The sequence below is a fragment of the Corvus moneduloides genome, chromosome 30 (genome assembly GCF_009650955.1).
Source record: "Corvus moneduloides isolate bCorMon1 chromosome 30, bCorMon1.pri, whole genome shotgun sequence".
Lineage (NCBI taxonomy): Eukaryota > Metazoa > Chordata > Aves > Passeriformes > Corvidae > Corvus > Corvus moneduloides.
This window is the reverse complement of record NC_045505.1, coordinates 333,752-353,963: the sequence shown is the minus strand read 5'-3', so window position 1 is coordinate 353,963 and position 20,212 is coordinate 333,752. Positions and strand designations below refer to the sequence as shown.

Below are 20,212 nucleotides of genomic sequence, written 5' to 3'. Positions count from 1 at the left end.
AAGGAGGGGAGGAGCTGGGGGAGGGGGTCCCTGCTCTGCAGTATGGGGTCGCTGCCCCCAGTCCCCTGGACCCCTGCCCTGACCCCCTAATCCTGCCTGGACCCCTCAACCTTGCCCAGACCCCTGCCCTGACCCCCTAACCCTGCCTGGACCCCTGCCCTGACCCCCTAATCCTGCCTGGACCCCTCACCCCTGCCTGGACCCCTGCCCTGACCCCCTAACTCTGCCTGGACCCTCACCCTTGCCTGGACCCCTGCCCTGACCCCCTAACCCTGCCTGGACTCCTCACCCCTGCCTGGACCCCTGCCCTGACCCCCTAACTCTGCCCGGACCCCTCACCCCTGCCTAGACCCCTGCCTTCGGAGTCCCTGCCAGCCCCAGGAATCCCTGCCCCACGCTGAAACCAGGCCGCACATTCACAGCATCTCATCCCTCACCCGGAGGGCTCCTCGCCGCGTTCCCAGGGGGGTCCCACCCCACCCCGGGGGACCCCAACCCCCATTCCGGGGGGCTGCCCACACCCACGGTGGGGCCCGAACAGAGTCCGGAACTCCGGAGCGCGGCCGTGGCGGCCGGGCCGGACCGTGTTGCCGGGCTCTCCCCCTGCCCCGGAAGTCCCGCGCTTCCGGAAGTCGCGCTGCCCTCTCGGTCTCTTTCCGCCGCCATCTTGGGCCCCGCTCCCCGCACAGTGAGTCCCGCGCCGCTATCCGCCGCCATCCACCGCCATCCGCCGCTTAGGGCTCTGCTTGCCACTAGTGGAACGGGCGGGAGGCCGGGAGGACCCGGTTGAGGCCATCGATGGGGTGGCGGCCGCGCCGGGCAGGGTAGAGGGGGCGGCCCCGCGTACCGGCGGGGGGGGGGAGGAGGCGGCCTAGGCCCCGGACCGGGCTCGGGCTCCGGCTGTGCCCGTGCCGTGCGGCCGAGTTGTCTCGGTAGATTCTCCCGGTAGTGGGAGGCGCGTGGTGTTCCGAGTGGGGTGGGAAGGACGAGTTACCGGTGGTCGCCCCCGGGCTGTCCCGGAGCTCCGGCGAGCCCGGGCCTGTCGGTTTCTCCCTTCCCGTAGAAATGCCCGGCGAAGCCACAGAAACCGTCCCGGCCACGGAGCAGGAGCTGCCGCAGCCGCAGGCGGAGACAGGTGAGGCCGGGAGCTGCTCCGGGGCGGTTTTGGGGGTGATTCCCGGGATCCCCCCGCGTGGCGGGGTCTGCGGGAGGAGGGGGAAGGAGCTGCAGCTCCCCGGGGAGGGTGGGGCGGGGGTCGCCCGGTGGGCGAGGAGCCGGTGGCGGCAGGGGTTGTGTGACCCCGGCTCGAGTGTTGTCAGCTCCGCCGCAGGCGTTTCGGGGTGTCCATTCCATGCCGGGGGTTTTGGGGTGTCCATTCCATGGTGTCTCGGTGTCCTCGTGCTGTGGCCAAAACAAATCGGGCCGGTTTTGTGGTTTCCCACCCAAAACACGCGGGTTATCCCACACGGAACGTGACTGGAGTCATGGGAGCAGGGGCCCCTCGTGTCCCAAAATGCCGGAGACGAGGACGGGGATGGGGATGGGTCGGCTCCGCTCGGAGCCTGGATTGGGTGGTCCCCAGTGCCGGGTGGGAGTGGGAGGGAAGCGGCCGTGGTCAGCTCGGGGTATTGGAATTGGGGGCCTGTCCCGTTGGATTTGGGGGTCTTTCCTGCTGGATTCGGTGGTCTCCCATTGGATTTTGGGTCTGCTCCTTGATTGGGTGTTGTCACCTGATCTGAGGGGGCCGCTCAGGGCACGAGGGTGAACAAGGCTCTCCTGTTGGATTTGGGGGTCTTTAAGTGGATTTGGTGATCTAACCTGTTGGATTTGAGAGTGTGTCCCTTTGGATTTGGGGGTTTCTCGTTGAATTTTGGGGGTCTGCCCTGTTGGATTTGGGAGTCTCTCATTGGATTTGGGTGCTGTCCCCTTGGATCTGGGACCACCAGGGTTGGTGACAGAGAGGGACACGAGGAGGGAGCTGAGTGATGGCTGTTGCTGTGACAGCTGCGTCGATGATTCCCAGGGAACTGCTGAGCTCCTTATCCCTCCCTGCGTAGCTGGAATTCCTGGCTGGGGCCCCCTCCCTGGGATGGCTCTTCTGTCCCTCTCAACTGACAACTCCCAAAATTCTGCTGCTCTCAAGGCTCTGATGGTGTTGTGGGAATCCTCAGGCAGCTTCTTGGATGTTCATCGTGTTCCGTGGACATTTGCTGGTCCCTGGAAAAACCCTGGAGATGGGGCTGGTGCTCGCTGATCCGGAGGTTCAGCTCTGGGCAGGCTCTGTCGCCCAGGTGGTTTGAGCATCCCTTACAAATTCCGTGGGTTTGGGGAATTCTTTAGAGAAGGGGTTGTGGAAAGGTGGGGCTGTGGGGGGAGAAGCGACAAGTGGGAATGATTGCTTTTATCAGGAATGTGCTCAGATGGTGCCAGTGGAGCTGGCGAAGGAGCTGGGAGAGCAGGCAGGGATGAAGCGTTGTTCGGAGAGCGTGGCTCTGCACAGCCTGTTCTGTGACAGGCCCGGGCCCAGCGCAGCCCTTGGCAGGACTTGTTGCTCCTTTCAGAGGCACCAGGACGTTCCCTGGAGCAGGAAGTGCCCTGGCACCCACTGGCACTGATGTCCAGCTCCAGGCCTTCCCATCCTTCCCACGGCCCTGTGCTTTGGAGCAGTTTGGGGTAAAATGGGGCATTAGAAGCATTTTTCAGTCCCCCATTCCTGGGGCAGGGAAAGGGATGTCATTCCCTGCATTCCATGCACGTGTCACTGCCCTGGGTGGCAGCGAGAGCAGGACACGAGTGTGACCCTGATCCCAGGGTGGGACAGGGACACAGCACCTGGCAGGGCCACCTGGCCTGGAGCTGGGAGGGACAGGATCCCTGGAATGGGGCTGGCTTTGGGCTCCGGAGCTGCCGGTGCCGTGACACGCTGCCAAAGGGCGGCACCGTGGCTGGGCCGGTTCTGCTCTCCCAGCCGGCAGCGGGGCCGGTTACACCAGTTGGACCAGCACTGCCCTCCCCGGCTCTCCTGGGCTCTTCCCTCAGTGGTGCCCTTGGATCTCCAGTGGGTGCTGGGAATGACGTTGGGAATGTCAGGGCTCTGTTCAGGCTCTCTCGGAGCTGGAAGCTGAGTGCTCCCATGGCCTCGTCCCTAAACAGTGCCCCTTGATTGCTGGTTGGTGTTAGGGATTTCATTGGGAATGTCAGGGCTCTCTCCAGGCTCTCAGCTCTGGCTCAGGAGCTGGAAGCTGAGCCCTCTCATGGCTTGTTGCCTGAGCGGTGCCCTTGGATCACCAGCTGGCATTGGGAATGGTGTTGGGAACGGCCAGGCTCTCTCCAGCTTCCCTTGGAGCTGGAAGCCAAGTGCTCCCGGTCAGTGGGACTTGCCCTAATAAACTGTTGTTCTCCCCGTTCAGCTCCAGCTGCCCCCGTTCCTGCTCCCATCCCTGCTCCAGGTACTCGGGACCCTCTTGTAACCCCTCGTGTGCCGCATTAACCAGCGTGTGCCATTATGGGGGTTGCAGTTCCATTAACCCTAACAGCTTCCAGGGAACTGGGGGGCACTGGGGGGCCTGTCCCCACCACCCCCATGTCCTTGTGCCCTCAGGGCACCTGCCCATGTCACCCACAGCTGGAGGGAGGGGGCTTCCAGAGCGCTCCAGGAGTAATTCCACATGCCAGTGGGTGATATTTGACTTTTCCTTCCTCTTTTCGGGTGGGTCTTTGTTCCCCCCTGCTCCCAGCAGCTCAGGGGGTGACCCCCAGGCTCGGGAGCAGCCCTGCGGGTCCTGCCAGACCTCTGGGACTCCACGGAGGTTGTGACAGTCCCTTTGGTAGGGCAGAGCTGGGTCCCTGCATCCCTGGGGCTTCCTGGTGGTTCAGGGAGTGCCTCCTGCCACTCCAGGGTTCTCGGGAAAATCGGTGCTGGGTTCTAGAAGGGGATGAGCGTTCCGGTCCATGCTGACCCTGGCAGCCCAGGCGGTGCCTGCTGGGCCAGCAGCCAGGCACAGAGGCCAGAGGACAGCCAGGGCTGGCTGCCTGCCCCCTCCTTCTCTCCCTCCTTCTCTCCCTCCCTCTCTCCCTCCCTCTCTCCCTCCCTCCCTCCTCTCATGGCTCACTGTGTTTCTCTCCTTTAGCTGTTCTTCATGCTGCTCATTCCCCACCTCTGACTCCATCTCCATCCGCCCAGGCTCTCCCGGTGCAGCCGCCCAGCGCTGCCACAGCTCTGCCGGGCCCCCCGGGCCCCGTGTCCCCCCCCATGGTCCCAGCTGCGGCCATCCCCGTGTTCTCCGTGCCCCCCCAGCCCCCTGCCCCGGCTCTGCCTGGCCCAGTCACCGCTGCCCCTCCTCCCGCTCCGCATTCCCCGGTGGCTTTTGCAGCCCCAGGATCTCCAGGGCCTGCCCCTGTTAGCCCAGTGTCTCCAGGACTCCCGGCTCCAGTGTCACCTGGCCTGGCTGCTGCTTCTGCTGCAGTGACAGCAGCTCCCCTCGCCCCCCCAGTGAGCCCCAGTTCTCTCCCAGCTGCTCTCACCTCTCCCATGAAAGCTGCTCCCGCTGCTGCCTCTGTGGGAGCTGCACCCCTGGCCCCGCTTCCCGCCTGTGGAGCAGCCCCAGCTCCTCTCCCTGCCGCTGGAGCAGCCCCAGCCCCTTTCCCTGCCTCTGGAACAGCCCCATCCCCTCTCCTACCTCCCCCATCCCGTCCCCTTCTGGCATCTCCCCCACCAGTGTCTCCCAGTTTGCTGCCTGCTCCCACCATGGCAGTGTGTCCCCAGAGCCCGGGATCACCCCCACTTCCCACAGTCCCAGTGTCTCCTGGAATTCCTGCTTCCACGCCACTGCCTTCTGTTCCAGCCTCTCCCCAAGCCCCAGCTCCAACCCAGTGCCCGGTCCTGGTCGGTGCCATCTCTCCACCCATCTTCCTAGCTGCCCCCAAAGCTCCCTTGTCACCCCCTATCCCTCTGCTGCCAGCTGGGATGTCCCCTGGGCATCCTGCTGCTGCCCCACCAGGCCCAGCCCCTGGTGCTCCAGTCTCACCACTGGTCCCAGTTGCTCCTTCTGTTGCCAAGGCCTGTCCCGTGGGCCCTGCCCCGGTGGTCCCAGCTGTGGGACACCCAGTCCCTCCCTCGGTGGCCAGGACCTCTCCTGGGAGTCCGGCCCCTCAGGCAGCGCCTGTAGCTGCGGCAGCTCCTGTGGCTCCTGCCCTGTCCACACCTGCTCTGGGAGCTGCCGTCTCTGTCCCAGGGCCTCCAGCGAGCCCCATGCTCCCTGCAGCAGCTCCTGTGCCTGCTGTCCCCTCTGCCAGCTGCCCCCCTGTCACACCGGCCATGGCAGCTCCAGCCACCCCTCCTGTGGCCAAACCAGCTCCTGGGAGCCCGGTCCCTGCCCCAGCTGCCCCCTCTGTCCCTGTCACACCAGCAGTGGCAGCTCCGGCCACCCCTCCTGTACCCAAACCAGCTCCTGGGAGCCCGGTCCCTGCCCCAGCTGCCCCCTCTGTCCCTGTCACACCAGCAGTGGCAGCTCCGGCCACCCCTCCTGTGGCCAAAACACCTCCCCTGAGCCCAATCACTGCCCCGGCTGCCCCCTCTGTCCCTGTCACGCTGGCCATGGCAGCTCCAGCCACCCCTCCTGTTGCCAAAACACCTCCTCTGAGCCCGGTCACTGCCCCAGCTGTCCCCTCTGTCCCTGTCACATTGCCTGTGGCACCTCTGGCCACCCCTCCTGTGGCTAAAACATCTCCTGCTGCCCCAGTCACACCAGCAGTGGCAGCTCCAGCCACCCCTCCTGTGGCCAAAGCAGCTCCCATGAGCCCGGTCACTGCCCCCTCTGCCCCAGTCACACTGGCCATGGCAGCTCCACCCTCCCCAGCTGTCCCTCCCGCAGCCAAAGATGCTCCCCAGGGCCCTATTGCTGCCCCAGCTGCCACTCCAACTCCCCCCAGCCCAGCTCCAGCCACCCCACCTGCAGCCAAAGCTGCTCCCAAGAGCCCTGTTGCTGCTCCCCCGTCCCCTGCCACCCCAGCCCCTGCCACCCCAGCTCCTGCAGCTCCACCAGCTGCTCCCCCAGGAGCCAAAACACCCTCAAAGAGCCCTGCCAAAGCCACCCCAGCTCCAGCCATCCCCACTGAGGACAAGGCACCCCCAAAGAGCCCTGTCAAAGCCACCCCAGCTCCAGCCATCCCCACTGAGGACAAGGCACCCCCAAAGAGCCCTGTCAAAGCCACCCCAGCTCCAGCTTCCCCTGGAGCAGCCAAGAAGTCTCCCAAGGGCAGCCCTGTCACTGCCCCATCTGTTCCTGTGGCTCCAGCGCCGTTGGCTCCAGCTGCCCCTGCTGAGGCCAAGGCACCCCCAAAGAGTCCTGTCAAAGCCACCCCAGCTCCAGCTGCCCCTGCTGAGGCCAAGGCACCCCCAAAGAGTCCTGTCAAAGCCACCCCAGCTCCAGCTGCCCCTGCTGAGGCCAAGGCACCCCCAAAGAGTCCTGTCAAAGCCACCCCAGCTCCAGCTGCCCCTTCTGAGGACAAGGCACCCCCAAAGAGTCCTGTCAAAGCCACCCCAGCTCCAGCTGCCCCTGCTGAGGCCAAAGCACCCCCAAAGAGTCCTGTCAAAGCCACCCCAGCTCCAGCTGCCCCTGCTGAGGCCAAGGCACCCCCAAAGAGTCCTGTCAAAGCCACCCCAGCTCCAGCTGCCCCTGCTGAGGCCAAGGCACCCCCAAAGAGTCCTGTCAAAGCCACCCCAGCTCCAGCTGCCCCTGCTGAGGCCAAGGCACCCCCAAAGAGTCCTGTCAAAGCCACCCCAGCTCCAGCCACCCCTGCTGCGGTCAAAGCACCCCCAGAAAACCCCGTTACAGCCACTCCAGCTGCCCCCCCAGCAGCCAAGGCACCCCCAAAGAGCCCTGTCAAAGCCACCCCAACCCCTGCAGCTCCAGCCACCCCTGCTGAGGCCAGAGCACCCCCAAAGAGCCCTGTCAAAGCCACCCCAGCTCCAGCAGCCTCTGCTGATGCCAAGGCATCCCCAAAGAGCCCTGTCAAAGCCACCCCAGCTCCAGTGGCCCCTGCTGAGGCCAAGGCATCCCCAAAGAGCCCTGTCAGAGCCACCCCAGCTCCAGTGGCCTCTGCTGATGCCAAGGCATCCCCAAAGAGCCCTGTCAAAGCCACCCCAGCTCCAGCAGCCTCTGCTGATGCCAAGGCATCCCCAAAGAGCCCTGTCAGAGCCACCCCAGCTCCAGTGGCCTCTGCTGATGCCAAGGCACCCCCAAAGAGTCCTGTCAAAGCCACCCCAGCTCCAGCCACCCCTGCTGAGGCCAAAACACCTCCGGCTCCTGCCCAGGTGCCTCCCAAGAGCCCTGTTACAGCCACCCCAGCTCCAGCTGCTCCCCCAGCAGCCAAAACACCCCCAAAGAGCCCTGCCAAAACCACCCCAGCTCCATCCACCCCTGCTGCTGCCAAAGCACCCCCAAAGAGTCCTGCCAAAGCCACCCCATCTCCAGTGGCCTCTGCTGAGGCCAAAACACCCCCAAAGAGCCCTGTCAAAGCCACCCCAGCTCCAGCCACCCCTGCTGAGGCCAAAACGCCCTCAAAAAGCCCTGCTGAGGCCAAGGCATCTCCAAAGAGCCCTGTCAAGGGCACTCCAACTCCTGCAGCTCCAGCCGCAGCTCCAGCCACAGCTCCTGCTGCAGCCACGGGTGTTCCTGGTGCCCCAACCCCTACAAAAGCTGATGCCGGCCGTCCCGGCTCTGCCCCGAGCGCTCCCCCTGCCAAGAAGCAGCAGCCCCTCCCCAATAACAAGGTGGCCAAGCCGGCCACTCGCCTCCCCCAGCCCAAGCCCCCCTCGAAGGCCCCGCTCGGCGCTGACGACGAGGACCTGCCGCCTCTGCTCCCCCCCGAGCCGCCCGTGCTGCTGGAGCTCTCTCCCCCTGCGGGGGTCCTGGCCCCCCCGGCGCCGCAGCCCGTCCTCAAGAATGACAAGGGTATTTGCGGCCGCGGTTTGCCGTGTGCATGGAGTGTCACTGGCTGCCCACGGGATACTAACCCCGCCTGGGGCCCCGGCGTGTCGGGGTAGATTGAGCCGAGCAGGCGGTGAGCCGGGGCACGGGGAGGGACGGGGGTCAGCACGGTCCCGGTGGTCACTAACGCGTGTCCTCGGGCACGGAGCACGGTGTGGTTTGTGGCATGGGCACTGCGAGCTGAGCTGGCTTCACACGGAGGCTCGGGAGGAGCTGCCACGTGCCTGTCCCTGCTGTGTGTGGTGTCCACGTGGTGTCCCTGTGTCCGGCCGGCGGCGGAAGGGGGGCTGTGGGCAGTGCTGGTGCCAAACTGGGCTGTCCCCACACTCTGCCTGAAGTGTTGGGAACCCTCGGCACACCCTGACACCTGCAGAGAGCTTTGCCAGGGCTCCTGTGTGCCGTGGGCACAGAGGCCCTTCCCAGAGCAGGAAGCAGGACTGAATCCAGGTAATGGCTGCATGGGAGCATCACGGTCACCTCCAGGTGACCTCTGGCCTCCAGGGCTGGGGACACCCGGCTCTGCTTCGGTCACTGGCGTGGTCAGTGCTATGGGTCAGAGCCTGGTGGTGGCACTGCAGCTGGTGGCCCTCTGGGCACCCAGAGGGGCTATTCCCAGGAGGGGGTTCCAGGTTATCCCAGATCACCCCTGCCACGGATGTGCAGCAGCCCCGAGGGCTCAGTGAGTGGGGTCTCAGTGCCGTGTCTCAGCTCTGGGTTTGAGGGGTGTCAAGAGGGGCCCTGTCACACCGGGCTGCTGCCACCTCAGCACCCCGGGAGTGCCACCCACCTCCTCCTTGAGCTGGAGCCACAGGCTGGAACTGCCTCAGGGGACTCATTCCGGAGCCTCCGGGCACCTGTGGGGCTCTGGCACCTGGCTCCCACCGTGGGGAGAGGCTGGGAATCCATTCCTGCCACCCTGCTGATGGCATTTGGAGTGCAGGGAATGCTCCTTCCACCACCTAACTGGGCTGACTGGTGACTGACTGCACTGGGAGCCAGCAGCAAAGGCTGCATCCTGAGGTGGGAGGAGTGAGGGATGTGTCTCTCTGCAGGGTCTGGCACAGAGTCCGACAGCGATGAATCCGTACCAGAGCTCGAAGAGCAGGACTCCACACAGGCCACGACACAGCAGGCGCAGGTAGGGCAGGTGGCACATGCCATCCACGGTGGATCAGAGTCCCTGCCAGGGACTGTCACCCCAGGATTGTCACGGATCCCTCTGGTTTTCCCTCCCTGCAGCTCGCAGCAGCAGCTGAAATAGATGAAGAACCCGTCAGCAAAGCAAAACAGAGCCGGAGCGAGAAGAAAGCTCGGAAGGTGAGGCTTCACCTGTCCCTGGTGAACAGCCCCGGGGCTCAGAGTCACACTGGGGATCTCACCAGTCCTGGGATTGGAGCGTTCCTTCCAGCTGACCACCTGGGAGTGCTGCTCCGTGGCAGTAAAAGCACATTTCCATGTGTATCCATGCAGCAAATGTTGGATCTGGGGCTCTGGAGAGAGAAGTGGGCACATCTGGGCTGGCTCCAGAGTTCTTCTTTCCCTCACTGACCTTTCACTCGTGTTTTTCAGGCAATGTCCAAGCTGGGCCTTCGCCAGGTGACAGGAGTCACCAGAGTCACCATCCGGAAATCCAAGAACATCCTCTTTGTCATCACAAAGCCAGATGTGTACAAGAGCCCGGCATCAGACACCTACATCGTCTTCGGCGAGGCCAAGGTGAGCCCACTCTGGAGCCAGCAGGACCCTGTGCCAGGGTTCCTTTCTGTCACCTGTCCACCGTGTGGCTCCTGCCTAGGGAATGTGCTGGCACTGCCCAGGACTGGCCTCACTGCTCCTTCCCTTCCCTCCTGCAGATCGAAGACTTGTCCCAGCAGGCTCAGCTGGCGGCTGCTGAAAAGTTCAAAGTGCAAGGAGAACCTGTTTCCAACATCCAGGAAAACACACAGACCCCCACCGTGCAGGAGGAGAGCGAGGAAGAGGAGGTAACGCCTTCCCCGGGCTCCTGTGGGGCTGTGGTTTGGGTTAATCCATGCATTCCTCTCCTTCATCCGTGTCTCTGCCAAAGGCAGAGCGCAGGGCCCTTCCCTGGGGGTGTGTGCAGTGCAGGCCTGGCCTCCTGGCTTCCAATCCAGGCAATCCCAGCCCATGCCAGGCTCAGAGCTGGCACTAATCCTGGGCTCTGGTTCTCCCTCAGGTTGACGAAACCGGCGTGGAGGTGAAAGACATCGAGCTGGTGATGTCGCAGGCGAACGTGTCGCGGGCGAAGGCCGTGCGAGCCCTCAAGAACAACAGTAACGACATCGTAAACGCGATAATGGTGAGTGGTGGGGGGTAGCAGGTTTGGGGGGCTCCTGGGGGGCAGCTGCTGGCTCCGGGCTGGCTCCTGATTCCTGTTCTCCCCACAGGAGCTGACGATGTAGCCGCCGGAGGGAGGAGCCTTTTTTGGTGTTTCAGAGAAGAGTAAAATACAACTAAATTTAAAATTTGTACTATTTCTATCGGTTAATAAAGTTGTGGCTTATTGTTGGTGAAACTGCTGCTCTGTGATGCTTTGCTGCCTGCCCTTCCCTGGAAATCGTGGCCCCAGGGTGGAGCCTTCCTCCCGGGAAGATCCCGGCGCTGATACCCCGTCCTGGAACACCACCTGCCCGTTCCCTCCTTTCCTTCCTGTCCCAGAGCCTGGCTGGACACGAGCCCGGGTCAGCGCTGTGCCGGGCTCAGTCGGCTGCAGGGTCGCCCCTTCATCCCCTCAGGGTTCCCCTCAGGGGGGCTCCTCACTTCCCTGCAGCAGGCAGGAACAGGGAATCATGGATGAGGGATAAAGGCTGTAGATGTAGGCTGTGGACTCCAGGAAAGCCTTTGGGACAGGGTGTACCCCTTGGGGTTAAAACGTGGCTGGTGGCTGGGCCCACAGGGTGGTGGGGAATGGGGCTATGTCCAGGTGGTGGCCATGTCAGGGACAGCCCTGTGTGATGTCTTTATCCATGATCTGGGTGAGGGGATTGAGGGCACCTTGGTTTGTGGATGACACCAGCTTGGGTGGGATATTGATCTGCTGGAAGGGAGGAGGCTCTGCAGAGGGATCTGGACAGGATGGATCCATGGGCTGAGGCCAGTGGGTCGACAAGGCACCAACCCCGTGGAATGCTCCAGGTTGGGGGAATAGGAGCTGGAAAGCTGGGAAAGGCCCTGGGGTGCTGTGCCAGTGGCTGGACACGAGCCCAGGTGTGCCCAGGTGGGCAAAAGGCCGATGGCACCTGGGATTGTCCTCCAGTGCTGGGTCCAGTTCTGGCCCTCACGGCCACAGGGACACTGAGGGGCCGGAGCGTGGCCAGAGCTGGCCAAGGGCTGGGCCAGCAGGAGAAGGGTCTGGAGAACTCCTGAGGGAGCTGGGAAAGGGGCTCAGCCTGGAGCGAAGGAGGCTCAGGAGGGACCTTTTCACCCCACAACTCCCTGACAAGAGAGCGGAGCCGGGTGGCGTCGGGCTCTGCTCTCAGGGAACACCAGGATGAGGGCAGGAGGGGGGTCCCGGGGGTCCCGGGGGTCCCCTTCCCGCTCCGCCCCCCCCCCAATTCCCGGGCCGCACTGCGCATGCGCGCCGAGAAGCTGCTGGAAGGGCCGCGGGCGGGGGCGCGCGCGGGGCGGGGGCGCGCGCCGGGGGGGGCCGCGCACGCGCGGTGGCGGCGGCGGGAGGAGGCGGCGCGCGCGGGGCGCGGGGATTTTGCTGCGTCACCACGGGCCGAGCGCGCGCGGGGCATTGTGGGAGCGAGGCCGCGCCGAGCCCCGAGCCCGCCCGGAGCCACCGGAGCCGCCGCCGGAGCCCCCGGAGCCCTCCCGACATCTCCCGACCGCGACCGCGCCGCCCACACAGCCCGCGACACCGCCCGGAGCCCGACCCGCACCCGCAGGAGCGTCCGCCAGAGCCGTCGCCATCCGCCATGTGAGGCCCGGGGGTGGTAGCGGCGCGGGCAGGCCCCGCCGGGCCGCGAGCGCTGCCCGGGGAGCCGCCCCGGCGCCGCCGAGCGCGGGCTCCCGCCGCGTGCTGACCTTGGGCGGCCCCGCCGGCGGGCGCTGGCGCCGGTGGGTCTTGCCCCGGTTATTGGTTGGGCCCGGCCCCGGTTACCGGGTGAGGGCGGAGCGCCCCGGCTCGACCGCCGGCCCCGGTTACTGGCTCGGTCCCGGCGTACCGCGATCCGGGCGGGACGTGCCGTCCCCGCTCCGGGCTGCGCGGAATGAATGGGGCTGCGCGGGGCGGCCCGGGTGGCGGGGGGTGCTCGGGGCGTGTTGCGCGTTTCTCGGTGGGTCGGTGGCCACCGGCATTTGCCGAACGGTGGCGGCCGAATCCGCGGAAAACTCCCGGTAAGTAACGCGTGGAACCATCCAGAGCGTGCAGGCGAGCGAATCTGTTTGTAAACTTCCACTTTTCCACGTAAAATCCATCCCTGGGATTTGCCCCGTCCCTGAAGGTGTCCGAGGCCAGGCTGGACAGGGCTTGGAGCCAGCCCAGGCTTGGAGCAGCCTGATCTGGTGGAAGGTGTCTCTGCCCATGGGCATCGGGTGGAACGGGATGGGCTTTAAGGTCCCTTCCAACCCAAACCGTTCCAGAATTCCGTGAAAAAACCGAGGAATAACGAAAAGGCCCCTCAGGAATGGGTGGGAGCGCATGGAAACCCCCGGGGCAGCCGTGGTGCTGCTCTGCCCGGTGCAGGTGAGCTGCTGGATCTCCTCTGCGAGGGTGTCCACGTGCATCCCGAGCGGAATCCCGCGCTCCCCGGTGCCCGGGCTGCCGTGCCAAGGAGCCTAATTAACCGCCTTCGTTGGAATTCTCCCGGGGCTGCTTCAGCGACCCAAAACCAGCACGAGCTGCTCGTGGCAGAGCTCTGGTCAACGTGAGTGTTCCCTCGCAGCGCTCAGGAAAGAAGAGCCAGGGTTTTCTGTGTGCAGGATGACGCTCAAGAGGGAAAACCGGCTGGGGAAGAAGAGCTGCACTGCCCTGGGAGCTGCAGGCAGCATTCCCACGTCTCCAGTGACAGGACAAGGGGAAATGGCTTCAAACTGCCAGAGAGCTGGGTTAGGTGGGATATTGGGGAAAAAAATCCTCCCTCTGAGGGTGTTGAGGCAGTGGAATGGATTTTCCAGAGGATGCCCCATCCCTGGAGGTGTCCAAGGCCAGGTTGGACGTGGCTTGGAGCAGCCTGGGGTAGTGGGAGGTGTCCCTGCCCATGGCAGGGGGGGGGAGACTGGATGAGCTTCAAGGTCCCTTCTGACCCAAACCATTCCATGATTCTGTGACCTCCATGTGTCTGGCTGGAAGGACTGGAGGCAGTAGCACTTCCTGAGGTTTTGTTTTGTCAGGAATTTGGTCTGAGAACAGCATTACCCATTGGGGACCGGTGGCTTTTGGTCTCTTGTCCCCAGCCAGGCTTTTACTTTTGTTCTGAAACCCTGAACAGTGGAGGTGCTTCATCTTAACGTGAGTGAAAGTGAGAGAACTGTGATCAAGTTGGAGTTTTTTCATGTAATTTCTGTAGATTTCATCATCCTGAAACTGCAGCGCTGCTGCCTCTGCGTAGAATCATCTAAAATCTAAAATGAGACGCTTTTTAATGAGTAAAAGCACCTTTCCAGGGTGTATAAATGAAAAGTAATTTTGTAAAACAGGTTTTATTGCTGTCTGGGAGGGGAAAATCTTGCTGAGGGTCTGACTCCAGCAGTGTCCTCGAGCTGTAGGAACTGTCAGGATGCTTCCAGGAGACAAAGATTCCATAGGCACAGGCTATGGATGAGGAGCACAAGGAGAGCTTTGGGAACTTGCTCAGTGCCACAGATGGGGAGAGATTTGAGATTCCACTGGTGAGTTCAGCATGTCAGGAGCCTCTGCTGTGCCAGAGACCGGGAGCTATCCATGGATATCCTACAGAGCCCCCATGGATTGGGCAGAGCTCTGAGGGCTCTGCGGTGAAGCTGAGCCTCCATGTTGCCCATCAGTGCTGCTGGGAGGGTTCTAGAACCTGTTCCACAGTGCTGGAATAACGATTGTCATCGGAATGTGGGAACTGGAAGAGCCAGAGGAGCTGCGGGGTGGCTGTGGCTGCTCAGGAAGTCCCCAAAACACAGGTGGATGGGACAGAGGAAATCCTCACCCTAACAGAGCACTGGGAACCAGGCTGGAGCAGGCTGAAATTCCCTTCTCTTTTCCCAAGAGATCAATCCCATGGGAGTGCTGGATAACCAAAACCTCCTTGGCAGGAGGCCGAGCTCCCTCGGGATTTGAGTGAGCAGGATGGAGGAGCTCTGTAACAGGTGGCTGCCCACAAGTCCCGGTGGTGGGTCAGTGCCTGTGAGAGGAGATTCTCCGTGGGTGTGTGGGAACACTGGGAGCACGTGCACGGCTCCCCACGGGCTGCTGCGTGTGGTTGTCTCCTGGGAATCTCCGTGTGGGCAGGAGACAAAAAGGAGCTGCGGCTTCCGCCTCATCCCAACTCTCCGGCAGGTCCTGCGGTACTGGTTGGAACGGTGAGGCCTGACTGAAGCTCACAGGGAGGTTTCCCTCCTCCCTTTGGGAGGTTGAGATTGGAAAAGCAGATAAAAGGAGGAGAGGCAGCTCCAGCGCATTCCGGGCACGGGGTGAATTCCTGGGAAAGCAGCGTGGGTTTAGGTTCAGAAGCGTGAATTATGGCCGAGTAAAACTTATCTGGGACTTCACTGCTGTCCAGCTCGGGCGGGTGTGTGTTTCCTTGAGCTGAGTAGGATTTCTGGAAGCGCTGTGAGTTCTGTTGGTGCCTCAAATCGCCGATCCTGGCGGAGATGCCGAGGTCACGGCCGAGAGCCAGGACGCGTGCGGCTCCCTGGGAAGGCTGGAGATGTCTCCATTGACATTGAGAACTGGGAAGTGTTAACACCATTCAGCCCCTGCGTCATCCAGGCAGGGACACTGAGATTTCTGTTGGATAACGGGGCTGGAGCGACGTTCCGAGTGCCCCACGCTGGGGGGTTTTGTCTCCCAGCACACAGGGAGCAGAGCGGGGCGTTTCTCATCCTCCTTTCCTTTTGAGAGTCTTTCATTCCCTGTTAAAAAAGAGGAAATCTGTGTCCAAGAAGGGTTTAAAAATACCCCAGTAAGAAAATCGCTGCTCTGCTGCTGCACTTCACCTGAATAAGGTGATAATTAACATTCCCTAAAATGCTGCAGCAAGTTTTCACCCCTGGAACAGCATCTTGCTGAAACTCAAGGCTGAATTCAGAATCCACTTGTTTTTATGCTCTTGGTAATGAAATCCTTGGACATGGGTCTCTGACCAGGTGTTCTTGCACCTACAAGAGGTGTTGGGGCTGCCCGAGGCATCGTGGCCATTCTGCTGCCTTTCCTTGAGCTGGCACCAGTGTGTCCAAGGACCTGGTGGCACTGGGGGAACTCAGAGGTGGCTGGTTTGGGGTTCAGCTGGAGCTGGGCTGTGCCATGGTTGGGTTCATCCCAGGGAAATGTGGATGGGAGCCGGTAGGAGCCTTTGGGTGTGTCACTTTGCTAAATGTGCCACAGCTCAATGCCAGCAATTAATTGATGATCAGGTGAGTCAAAATGTGATCTGGAAGTTTAGGAAAGGTCAGCTTAACAAAAGGTCTGAAAAGTTCAGGTTTTGGTCAGATATTGGCTTAGAGAGCAGCACAAGCTGCTGTCACAGGCTCTGTCACATCGACCTCCCTGCTTGAGATCCTTATCCAGCTCAGAGCCTTCCACCTCATCCCACTGCAGCTCTCAGCTGGGAAAAATTCCTCCCTGAGAGGCTGGTGAGGCACAGGAATGGCAGATAAAGGGGGAATGGTTAAAGAGGAGATTAAGATGGGATATTAGGATGAAATTCCTCCCTGTGAGGTCCTGGAATGGCTTTCCCAGAGCAGCTGTGGCTGCCCCATCCCTGGCAGTGTCCAAGGCCAGGTTGGACGGGGCTTGGAACAACCTGGGATGGTGGAAGGTGTCCCTGCCATGGCAGGGGGTGGCACTGGCTGAACTTTAAGGTCCCTCCCAACCCCAACCGTTCCATGATTCCCTGATCTCGGGAGGACAAACGAGTGTGAGGAACACCCGTGGCCTCTGTGCCGTAGCAACAGCCCTGCTGGGAGGCTGTTTGGTTCTCCTGGAATGCAGGCGTTCCCTGGGCTCGGCCTCAGTTGCCAGGGAAGGACTGGAAGGGGGGGGGAGGAGGTGTCCAAGCCCAGCCAGGTCGTTTTCCCCGCTCCACAGAGCACAGAGTGCTGCAGGTGAGTTGTCAGGGTGGAACTGCAAACACAGGAGTTGGTCCAGAGCTCTGTGGCTTTCCCAGCCCCCCTGGACACGCTGTTGCTTTTTGAGGTGGTTGTGCAAAGGCAGAAGAACTCCAAAGTGCATGGGAATCCCAGTGTGAGTACTTGGGAGGTTGTAAAGAGGTTGGAGGAGTGATTTTCCAACCTGTGCTGACTTAATTGGGTCTTAATCATAGCAAATCCATTTGTTTATAGTATCAATACCCCAAAAAATGGGGTTTTTTTCAGTAGTTTTACTTTAGGTTACTCTGAAACCATGCAGCTGTCGGAGGTGGTAGAGCTGCTGTCACAATCTGTACTAGCTCATCCTGAAGTTTATCAAAATCTTGATCTGCTGAAATGTTTATTTCAGTCTCAGATTTCAGTAGCTCCTCCCAGGAGCTTTCTGGGGGCGTCACACACCGAATGCATCATTTAATTTTATTCCTGCTCTCTCTTTTCAGCTTTAAGCCCCTTTAAAGAATAACAGTAAGCTCAAAATGCAGGTTTTAAGCGCAGAAAAAAGGGTTTTTTGGTGGATTTCTTGATGAAAATCAATGCCCTCGTGTGTCCCTGCTGTGCCCACAGGCAGCCTGCCTCTGCAAAGTGGTACGACCGGAGGGACTACGTCTTTATCGAGTTCTGTGTTGAAGACAGCAAAGACGTAAATGTAAATTTTGAAAAGTCCAAACTCACGTTCAGGTGAGTAACTCAGGCCCAGGGAGGGCTGAGGAGAAGCAGATTTGTTCTACGACGTGTTTTGGGCTAAATACCGATTTCTTTTTCTCTTGCAGTTGTCTTGGAGGAAGTGATAACTTTAAACATTTAAATGAAATCGATCTTTTTAATAATATCGATCCAAATGTGAGTATCCTCTTGACTTTTCCCAGCTTCTCAGTGCTGGAGCCTGGTGAGGGGCTGGCACAGGTTGTCCAGAGAAATTACAGATGTTCCATCCCTGGAAGTGTTCAAGGCCAGGTTGGAGCAACCTGGGTTAGTGGAAGGTGTCCCTGCTCGTGGCAGGAGGGTGGAACTGGATGGGCTTTAATGTCCTTTCCAACCCAAACCATTCCATGGTGATCCTAAAAAAACCACCATCTTCTTTAGGCTGTTCCCTGGATTTTGGGAAATTTACTCCTTGGAAGATAAAAGCTCAAACTCCAGATCCATGAAACCTTCTCTGGGTGGTATTTTCCAGGAGAAGGAATAAGGGAAGAGGTTAAGATAAAGGAGAGATGTCAGCAGTTCCTGGTGAAGGTCATCCTGGTGGTACTAATGGGTGTTTGGTCTTTTTCAGGAATCAAAGCATAAAAGAACAGACAGATCCATCTTGTGTTGTTTACGAAAAGGAGAGTCCGGTCAGGCATGGCCAAGGTTAACAAAAGAGAGGGCAAAGGTGGGTTTGGGCATCTGCTGCCTCCCCTGGCTTTTAATTTAGTGAATATTTGGGTCATGTTCAAATTTTGGAGCATTTTTGGGTGACTTTCCTGCTCCTGATCCGACGGCAGCTCTCATTAACCTGCCTCTTGTAACTGACAGCCAGTTACTTCCTTGTCCTTAAATAATTCCTTGTCCTTAAATAACTCCTGGTGTTGGTGCAGCTCAACTGGCTCAGCGTGGACTTCAACAACTGGAAAGACTGGGAAGATGACTCAGATGAAGACATGTCCAATTTCGATCGCTTTTCCGAGGTAGGGGACAACGAATTCCTGGAGTTTGGGGGTTGCCAGGCAATGAATCCGGGGATTTTTTTGTACCATCACTTTGTAATTCCTGCATGGGGGACCTGATTTGTTAAAGCAAGGGGGGGCCTGTTGGTTTAGAACCAATTCAGGCTGGTTTTGGGTGGAAAGTGGGGTTGGATTCATCCCGAAGTGGGGCTGTTGTGTCTCTGAGCAGATGATGAACAACATGGGAGGAGACGACGACGTAGACTTGCCAGAAGTAGATGGGGCAGATGATGTGAGTACATGTGGGTGGAGTAAACACCTGCAGGGCTGGCTCCGAAGTCCTGCACTCGCCCCTCAGCCCTGCAAAAGGCTTAAACAGCCCCAAACCTTGATTGCACAGGTGATGTCACCTGGGGAAGCCACTTCCCTCCCCTCTCAGTGCCAGGGACGCCAGTTTGGTGTCTGTGTCTCTGTGCAGTGACAGGGGTTCATTGCGGGTCTGTGGGCTCTGCAGTGAGGCCAAACTAAGCTCACTGAGTCCTCTGGAACTTGGAGTTCCTCAAAATCCCTGCTCTGCCCGAGAGGGGATCCAGATTTGGGAACAGCAGCTCTTTGCTGGCGGGGGGGTGGGAGAGGAAAAGCGCCTTCAGTGCTGTCTGCTCCACTTAAGGTTGTTTGTTCTCCTTTCCAGGACTCACCAGACAGTGATGATGAAAGTAAGTTGTTGTTTTCCCCTCACACACCTGCTGAAAGCTCCGAGCCGGCCTCGGGCAGGGCCAGCAGATGTTCATCCTGGCCGCCAGCTAAATCCAGCACTGGGAGACAAATCTAATCTGGGAAAGCCTCTCCACGCAAGCCCCAAATACCAGTTTGACCTTCCCAAAGCAGCTGCAGTCCCAGGCAGGCTTTGGCTTTAGGAGCAGCACGTGCTCGGGGTGGCTCTGGCACGGATTTCCCTCGGGAAGAGCCAGGGGGAGAGATCAGAGGCCCCAAACTGCCCTGTGACCTCCTTGGTTGGAGGCCAGGTCGTCTTGCTTGTGTCCCTTGTGACATAATAGTGCTGTGGGAGCTTTTAAAAACCAACCAAGCAAAAAATAAAACCCACAAACCAATCCTAAACCACTAACTGTCTTCTCTCTTTCCCTCTAGAAATGCCGGATCTGGAGTAAGGCAGACTGTTGTCTTCAGGGTTTTGGGGAAAGAAGTTCATCACAACATTTCATAATTGAGATAAGAATTCCTGAGTTGATAGCCAGCCCTAAAGGGAGATCCTGCATCCTTTAACCCATTTTCAGTCCATTTTAAATGGCTTCACTGATGGTAGGTGTGTCCCATGGCACGGGGCGGTCTTAAAGCCACGAGAGGCAATAACGTTATGCATGAACCGTTTTCCAGACTTCCAAAAAAACAAGAAAAAAAACCACCAAACCAACCCAATTGAGGTGTAGGCAATCCGTACAGAACAGTTGCAATAAAGTTTACAGAGCCTCCTTGCCTCGTAGCAGATGTAATTACAATGGGAGAACCCTGAATTAACACCGAGTGGTAAACGAGCATTTTTTTTCCCCTTCCCCCCCCTCTCCCCGCCCCTCCACGGCCTAAAATTGTCCATTTGTACCGGGAACAAAACTTGTTGTCATCGGCTCCCCAAATTTAGCAGGCGAGGCGCATCCCTCTGTGGTGTCTTCAGGTCTGTTCCACTAAAAGTTTGTATTGAAAAGGAAAACTTTCAATTCTCCTTGTTTGGTGTTCGCCCCCGAGCCCCGACCGGTGCCGGTGGCCGGAGCCTGCCCCTGGTCCCGTGTGACCCCCAGACCTTTCCACCTCCTCGCCCGGGGTGCGAGTGGCTGTACATTGTTGCTTGTCAATCTGTACATTTAGACCAAATCGTATTTGCACTGTGGGTTTGGCAGCAAGTGACAGACCGTGGGGCGCGCGGGCGCCTGCGACCGGGCTGAAAAACCTCAATTTATGTTCAGAGCAGCTGGGATTTTTTTAATGTCTGCATTCTTTCTAATAAACTGTTGAAGACTCCCTGGCTCTCCTTCGGCCTGGGCCCTGTGCATTCCTCAGCGCCGCGGGGACACGGTGGGATCCCCTCCTGGTAGGGGTCAGTGGTTGGGATCCCCTCCCATTGGGAGCAATAGGGGTCAGTGGGGCAGGTTCCCCTCACGGGGGGAGTCAGGAGGGTGGGATCCCCTAATCCCCTACGATGTGGGGCAGTTTGGGGCTGGTGGGGTGGGATCCTTTCCTATGGAGGGCAGGTGGGGA

At 60.1% G+C, this 20,212-nt stretch overlaps 2 protein-coding genes across 6 annotated transcripts; both read left to right on the top strand.

Annotated features, from left to right (window-relative positions):
• Window positions 1-576: 576 nt before the first annotated feature.
• NACA (nascent polypeptide associated complex subunit alpha) lies at window positions 577-10,524 on the top strand. Of its 5 annotated transcripts, none has more exons than XM_032093864.1 (11): window positions 577-688; window positions 1,064-1,135; window positions 4,131-6,325; window positions 6,386-6,865; window positions 7,115-7,955; window positions 9,044-9,129; window positions 9,231-9,308; window positions 9,561-9,707; window positions 9,845-9,973; window positions 10,186-10,308; window positions 10,397-10,524. In XM_032093864.1, the coding sequence occupies exons 2-11, from the start codon at window positions 1,066-1,068 to the stop codon at window positions 10,409-10,411; spliced, it is 4,164 nt and encodes a 1,387-aa protein (XP_031949755.1). In that variant the 5' UTR covers window positions 577-688; window positions 1,064-1,065; the 3' UTR covers window positions 10,412-10,524. The 5 variants fall into 5 exon arrangements, with proteins under 5 accessions (XP_031949755.1, XP_031949756.1, XP_031949757.1 ...); XM_032093865.1 differs by having other exon boundaries at window positions 4,131-6,865; window positions 7,115-7,369; window positions 7,490-7,955; XM_032093866.1 differs by having other exon boundaries at window positions 4,131-6,829; window positions 7,334-7,955.
• Window positions 10,525-11,670: 1,146 nt separating this feature from the next.
• On the top strand, window positions 11,671-19,985 carry PTGES3 (prostaglandin E synthase 3). Its single transcript, XM_032093983.1, has 8 exons — window positions 11,671-11,931; window positions 16,860-16,973; window positions 17,066-17,135; window positions 17,569-17,667; window positions 17,873-17,962; window positions 18,171-18,233; window positions 18,633-18,657; window positions 19,091-19,985. Coding segments are annotated over exons 1-8 (483 nt in total). The 5' UTR covers window positions 11,671-11,929; the 3' UTR covers window positions 19,111-19,985.
• The last annotated feature ends 227 nt before the right edge of the window (window positions 19,986-20,212 follow it).